Consider the following 6,975-nt stretch of genomic DNA (forward strand, 5'->3'; position numbering starts at 1 on the left):
GCCGTTTATCAGCCAGTTACCTAGATCTTTGGAGCCTCAGTTTACCCACCCATAAAATGGCGCCTGTCCCGCCGGGGGGGCTTGGGGAGGACGAAGGGCGGAGCCCTGAGGCGCCAGCCCGGCCCCACCACAGCCAGACCGAGTCCCGTCTGAGTGGGGCACACGCCCGTGGCCGGTTACTGGGAGGCGCGGGAAAGGGCTGGGCCGTCTGCCCGCGGGCGCGCAGGGGGCGGGGGGGAGGTGAGGCCTGCCCGCCCGCCTCGCGTCTCTGCAGCCTCGGAAGCCGTGACTTGTCAGGTAGCTCATGACCGGCCTTGGCCTGAGGGCTCAGGCCTGGCCTCCGGCCTCCGTGCCCACGGTCCACAAAGGCTGCCTCACTCGGTGCCACACCCCGGGCCGTGGGGCGTGGTGGGGACCGTGGCCCGGCCAGAGGAGTCCCCAGCTAGACAGACGGAGCGCCACCCCTAGCTCCAGCCTCTGGTGTCAATGCCCCTGACTCTAAGGAAGGAAAAGATCAGCAATGTTTCCTAAAAGACCTTTTTTTCTTTAAAGATTTACTTATTTATGCACGCAGAGCTGGGGTGCAGGCCAGAGGTGCAGGGGCTGAGCGGCTTCACCAGAGGCAGAGCGGGGAGCAGGACAGGCAGGCCGACGAGGTCCACTGGCGAGGGGAGCAGCGGGCGGGCCGGGAGAGGCCGGCGCGCCCTGGGGTCCCCTCCGGGGGGGATGGATGGACTCGTGCTGCGGCGGCTTCCGCTTCTCGGCGGCGCTCTGACCCGCGGCGCCCCGGGGACCCCAGCTCCGCCTGGCTGGCTCCTCTGCGCCCCAGCCGCCAGACTGGTCGCGGGCCGGGTCTTGGCTCTGGTCAGCCGACAGGCGTCTCTGAGAAGGAGCCTCGTGCGTGTCGCGACAGCTGAGAGAATGCCTGGGCTCAGGCGCCAGCTCCCTGCTGGGCGACCTTGGGGAAGGACGCGGCCTCTCTGCACCCCGCTTCTGCGTCGTCAGGTGGAAACGCTCCACGCTCCAGGAGCGGACTGCTTGCTGTCCCCTTAAAGAAAACCACGTGTCCAGCCGCGGTGGCTCAGGGCGCACCGGGGGTCCGCCGCGGCCGCCAGCCTGCGCTCGCCGCCCTTGGCGCGGTTTGACCCTCTTGCCCCCCGCGAGTGAGTCAGCCCGCTGTGAGGTCAGCTCCCGGGCGAAGCTCACACACGGCGCGTGGACCGCGCGAGGCCCCTCAAGCAGCCCCGTGGCCGTACTGCAAGCTGAGGGGGGCGAGCTCGGGAGCACGGTGCCAGGATGAGGGGCGCGGGACGGCCAGGGCAGGGGCGGTGGACAGGCCTGCGCTGCCCGCAGCCCAGGTCTGAAAGGAGTTGTCTTGTGGTGGGAGGGAGACAGTCGTGGGGCCCCCAGGAGGCCAGGGGGGGCACACTGCCCTCCCCCGGGCCCGAAGGCGAGGCGGAGGAGGAAGCCCGTGTCCTCGGCTCCTCCTGCCCACGCGTGTCCCTGCCGCTGGGTCCCTGGCCAGCCGGCAGGCGCCCCGGGAGCACTGGGCTGCGTGAGGGACTGGCGAGTGCCCGTCCCTGCTCCACACACAGCACTGCTGGACAGGCCGAGGTGTCATGGGAGAGAGTGTGGACGCGGTGAGCAGGAGCGGTCCAGCAGAGCTGGCTGCTTCCTGAACATGAAGGGGTGACGGGGGCTTCCTGGAGGAGGGGGCTTTGGGCTGCGCGTGGCCTGTTGGGAATCGGAAGCGGAGTGGAGCAGCTCAGCTGCCAGACACCCTCAGGGGTCCGGTGAGTGGACCCAGCCCACCCCCTCTGTCCATGTCTAGTACCTGACCTGTGACCGGGCCCCAAGCTGGACGGAGCAGGACGGTGGCCAGCGCGGGCTGGCCGAGCACCCGGCTCAGACCCCGGCCTCGCTTACCCTTGTATAACGTGGGAAAGGGATGGCCTCCGGGTGGCCGGGAGCCGAGCGGTCAGGCCCCGCGAGGCCTGCGGCCCGCACCGCCTCGCAGCGCTGAGGCCCAGCGCCCGGCCTGCAGCCCCGACTGCCTTCCCTGCAGCCGCCACCTTCATGGAGCACTGGAAGCGGAAGCAGATGCGGCTCAACTACCACTGGGACCTCACGGGCTTCGAAGAGGAGGAGGTGAGGGCCCACGCTGCCCCCCCGTGTCACCCCAGACGGCCGAGCCGGGCCGCCGCCGGGCTCCGGGCGCCTCCGTCGCCAGGCAACCGTTTGCTGCCCGCCGGGGCTTTCTTTCATCTGGTGCTGAGTGGGCGCCCCGCCCAGCAGTGTGGTCAGGGCGCTCGCCAAGGCTGACCACACTGACCTCCTCTCGTCTGGGGTGGTCGGCAGAGCGGGGCGGGCATCGCCGCCACCCTTGAGGCCGAGTCCAGGCGCCAGAGCCAGGGCCCCCGGCCCCGGGGTGGCTGGGGGGGGCGGACCCCGCACCCGTCCTGGGCGGGTAGGACGCCCGTCCGGGGGGCCGCTGGGCGCCGCGACCCCTCACCCCGGGTTCCGCGGAGAAGCCCCGAGGCCGCCCGCGCCCGTGCCTGCCTGCGGCCAGAATCCCCACGAGGCGGGATGCGGGCAGCGGGCGCCCGCCGTTTGTAAAACGCCGCTCCTGGCGCTCGGAGAAGCCCGTGCCTCACCGCCACGGAAAAGCCTCTTCCGCTGCCGCCCAGCCGCCCACCCGCGGTCAGACGGAAACCCCCAACTGGGCCCCGCCTGCCAGGCGGGCACGAGGGGCACCCCGAGGGCCAGTCCCAGGCCTGGGTGGGCAGCGGAGGCCAACAGGGCAGCACCAGCCGGGGCAAGTACGGCCTCCCGCCCTCTGGCCACGGTCGTCCCCCCAGTGGGAGGCTGAGGCCAGTGCAGCTGCGCAGGCTGGAGCTGGCCGCGGGGCCGCGCCTGGACGCCGTTTCCGGGGGCATCGCAGTGATACCGGGACAAGAGCAGCAGTCGTTGCCGCTACGGTCTGCGTGTCCTTCCGGATGTCCCTGTGGGCGGAAGGAGGGCCTGGCCCCACGGACTCTTCCCCTGCTGGCCCAGGCGCCGGGCGGGGTGGCCTCAGGGCTGCTGGGGGGCAGTGAGCTCCCCGGAGAGAACCGTGAGCCCCCGCAGCCCCTCAGGGAGCTCCCCAGACACCGGTGCAGCCTGCGGCCTTGGAGGGAGGCCGGTCCAGCCACGTGGCCACGGCTCCTCGCGGAGCCTGAGGCTCCAGTCCACCCCAGGACTGTCCCCGCCGCCGGGCCAGGGCCGTCCAGCGGCGGCGGCCCTGAGCAGCCGCCCCTCCCGTGGCCCGTGGCCCGTGGCCCGTGGCCCCGGCCTGGTCCACAGAGCTTTACCTTTACAGGATGTGGCCCGTCGGCTAGAAGCAGCCTAAGTAACGAAATCTCTCTGTTCTTGTTTTCACGTGTCTGGCTCCCTGAAGGAGGCTGTCCAGGTTTGAACTTTTTTCACCTGCTCTCGCCGTGGCCTGTCTCCCTGGGAGAGGGATCTCGCACCTGACCAGGCTCTCGGGCTGCCGCGGCGCTTCGGGCACGGCGGGTCTCTGCTCCCCTCACGGCTCTCTTAACCCTCTTCTTTCCAGCGCCCTCGCTGACCCCGCCCGGCTGGCGCCGCCGGCCTGCCCGCGCTTGCCGACTCTCGCTGCTGCCTCCTCTGACCGCGGCTGTTCCGTAGGACGTTCTCGGGGCTAGTTCCTGGCTGGGTGCTCACCGACAGACAGGCGGCCGCTCTGGGGCTCTCCTGTGACGGGGTCAAAACGAGGGGGTGTCCCGGGCCGCGTGGGGGCCTACATTGGAAACGTGCCAGCGGCCAGCTAGGAACTGGCCCCGCGGGGCGCCGAGGCCAAGGCCCGGGCTGCATTCGCCTGGGGCGCTCACGTAGAGCACCGTGGACACGCCGGACGCTCCATGTCGACGTGGTTTCCTTCGCAGGACCATCCCAGGGCTGAATACGAGGCCAGAGTTTTGGAGAAGACGCTGAGGAAGGAATCCAAAAACAAAGAGGTACGGGGACCCCGCCACGTGGCTTCCCAGCAGCAAGCAGCGTGCCCCTCGACCTGGTAGGCCAGGGCGGCCCCAGGACAGGGCCGGCCTCTCCCGCCCCCAGGCTGGCCCCAGCCCTGACCGCAGGTGCACAAGCACCCCTGGCCGCGAGCCAGGAGCGCTCTCCCTGAACCCACGAGCAGGAGCCAGCCTGGCCGGCCAGCGGGGTTTCTCAGATCTGCTATAAGTCTTGCTAACTGTCTGGGGTGACGGTAACCTGCGGGCCACGTTTCAGCCGCCAGTACTGGGGAGCCGTGCAGGCTTCTCAAAGCGCACTGGACATTCAGCCGCCCCCTCGCCTGGCCTGAGGTCGCTGTCTCCCGCGACAGCTGCCCCTCCTCTGTCCCCACCCTCTCGTGCACTGGCAGCCGCCCCACAGCCAGGGTTCCCAGCTCCAGGGGTGCTGGCCGGCGCTTCGATGGAGGTTTAACGAGACCGGGGACGCGAGGGGCCCAGGACCCTCGCCGGCCGCCGCTGGGCCGGGCGGTCCAAGGGGGCTCTTCCCACGCTGGTGTCCACGGCCCTGGCTGCTCCCTCTGTCGGTGCGGCCTGGCCCCGCCGGTGTCCAGACGGTCCCCTGAGGCTTCTCCGAGGCACTGGTCAGTGTGAGTGTGGACGGGCAGACGTCTCGCTCCTTCCCAAGGAGAAACAGGCTCCGAGGGGACAGGGCTTCCCAGCCGCCCGTGTCCCCGACTCCAGCATCACGCTGCCCCGGGGCTTTGACCCCCGCTCTCTGTGGTCTTGGGGAGCCCCTTGCTGTGGACACCAGCAGCAGCTCCAGAGGGAGCTCGCCGGCCGCCGCCTCTGTGTCCCCCTCTTGGAGATTCCCCGCCGCCCTTTGCCAGGTTTGTGGCCCCACATTCACTTGGGGAGGAAAGGGAGAGACGCACCCCTCCCTGGGCACACCGGCCCCCACGCGTGGGCGTGTCTTCACGCCGCAGAGGCCGGGAACCGCAGCAGCTAGGTCAGGTGACCTTCGCAGCAACACGGCCTCGGCCCCCAGCACCTGTACCTCCAGCCCTCTGGCAGCAGCTCCCTCCGCACACGGGCTTGTGCCACCTCCGACCGGGACACAGCCCCCAGCCCCGCTCGGCCTCGGCGGCGGCCCACCAAGGGACAACGATCTCGCTGCTGGGGGCTGCGCGGCCGGCCCTCCATCCTGACCCCCCACCGTGCTCTCTTGTTCCCCGCCTGCCCTCAGAAGCGCCGGCACCTCCCAGAGGAACCCACAAACAAGTGGAAGCAGAGGGTTAAGACAGCCATGGCGGGGGTGAAATTGGTACTTTTCTCTTGGGGCGTGACACGGGTCGAGTTTGCAGGCGACCGGCGTCCATTGTCTCCCTCGACAGAGGCTGACCTGTGTGTCTGGTCAACGTCCACTCGGTGCTTTTCTGCCCTGGCCGCGCCCCACGGGCTGTGTTGAGACGTCACTGCATGGCTGGGTCTGCCTCCGGGCTTGGGAAACCCGCTTGCTGCCCGCGCTCCCGGACTGGACACGCGTGCCCCCGACCCTGGGCCCAGCGCCCGCCCCACTGCGTTCTTTGACCTAGTACATGTGTTTCCCCCTTTAAACCGCACCCCCGGTTCTTGGACTGTCCAGGTCAGGACGAGCTGGGCCTGAGCTGGGGGCCGCGGCCACGTGACCAGCCAGCTCCACGTGGGCAGCGTCCGGCTGTGACGCCTGCCTGCCTGCCCTGACTTGCTCACAGAGGACGGTGACCCTGTGGTCTGGGAGGCGCAGGGCAGCCGGCTGGGGTCCAGCCTGGAAGGGACACTCGGCCGGAGAAGGGGCCCAGCTGGCGGGTCGACCGGGCCCTGGTGCGGCCAGGGGCGCATCTGGCGGCCGGCCGGCCCCTGCCCCAGAAAGTGGCTCCCTAGGCGCTCGTCAGCGTGGGCGCTGCTTCGCGGCCACGCGCTTGCGACCCCGCACTGCGGCTGTTCAAGGAGTTTCTGAGCGTGTCTGTCGGCGGCTGCTCATGCCCACGCACACGCGCCACGCAGCTCCCGGCGGCCCCTGACCCCTCTGTCTGGCCTTGCAGACAGACAAGGTGAAGCTGACCTGGAGGGACCGCTTCCCCGCCTACTTCACCAACCTGGTCTCCATTGTCTTCATGGTGAGTTCCCCTCGCGGAGGCAGGGGAGGTGGCCCCGGGAGCCCTGCGGCCGAGCACCTCGCTGGCGACCTCACCCCCGCCCACCCCGTCCCGGTGATGAGCGCCGACCCTTCTCCCCAGGCCGCCAGCCGGAGGGGGCGGCAGGTGCCAGGGGGGCCCCCCCACTCCGCTGGGCCCCGCACAGGGAGGCTGGGCCGCCCGGGGAGGCCACCGACCCCTGCCTGAATCAGGGAGGCAGCGTGAGGCCTCAGTGCCCCCACGCGGTCAGGGCACCTTGGCTGACGGAAAGGGGTCTTCGGCGGGGATCCCTGAGACCTGGGCCGCTTGGTGGGGCCTCCCGGTGGGCTGGGCGGGGCTGAGCACAGCCTTGCTTAGGGTCCCTGCGCGCACAGCACAGGCGTGAGTGGCTGCCCGCTGGCCAGTCCAGGCCGGGAGCGGGACCACCTGACCGTGACACGGCCACTCGCTGGGGGGACGGGGGGGGGCCATGGACAGGTGGACCCCAGTCCACCCCTCCTGGTGGGGGGAGCGGCATCACAGAGGGAGCCCCCGCCCGCCGGGGCAGGGAGGCCGCAGGGCCCTCCCGCCCAGGGCCACAGGTCCCCTCCCTGAGGTCCCCCCACCGCGTCATCCGTGTGAATGGGCGCGCTGCTGTGGGCTCCCTTAGACTCGGGCTTCCCAGTGTCCTCAGACACGGCGCCTGGGAACCTCTCGCCCGGCCTGTGCCTCGCGGTCACAACACGCGGCCCCACCTCCAACATCGCGCCCCGTCCAGGCCCGTCCAGGCCCGTCCAGGCTGGCGGGGC

At 70.6% G+C, this 6,975-nt stretch overlaps 1 protein-coding gene across 1 annotated transcript in view; it reads left to right on the forward strand.

The window, feature by feature from the left end:
- ANO1 (anoctamin 1, calcium activated chloride channel) overlaps window positions 1–6,975 on the forward strand; it is a gene marked incomplete at its 3' end in the record, with an annotated part of 38,202 nt that overhangs the window by 15,184 nt on the left and 16,043 nt on the right. Inside the window, exons 7-11 of the mRNA XM_012734320.1 lie at window positions 2,066–2,148; window positions 3,437–3,448; window positions 3,945–4,016; window positions 5,257–5,334; window positions 6,095–6,169. Of these exons, the coding sequence (XP_012589774.1) occupies window positions 2,066–2,148; window positions 3,437–3,448; window positions 3,945–4,016; window positions 5,257–5,334; window positions 6,095–6,169 (320 nt within the window). The remainder of the gene's footprint in view (window positions 1–2,065; window positions 2,149–3,436; window positions 3,449–3,944; window positions 4,017–5,256; window positions 5,335–6,094; window positions 6,170–6,975) is intronic.

Source organism: Condylura cristata, unplaced genomic scaffold, assembly GCF_000260355.1.
Source record: "Condylura cristata isolate star-nosed mole 26May11 unplaced genomic scaffold, ConCri1.0 scaffold00054, whole genome shotgun sequence".
Classification (NCBI taxonomy): Eukaryota; Metazoa; Chordata; class Mammalia; order Eulipotyphla; family Talpidae; genus Condylura; species Condylura cristata.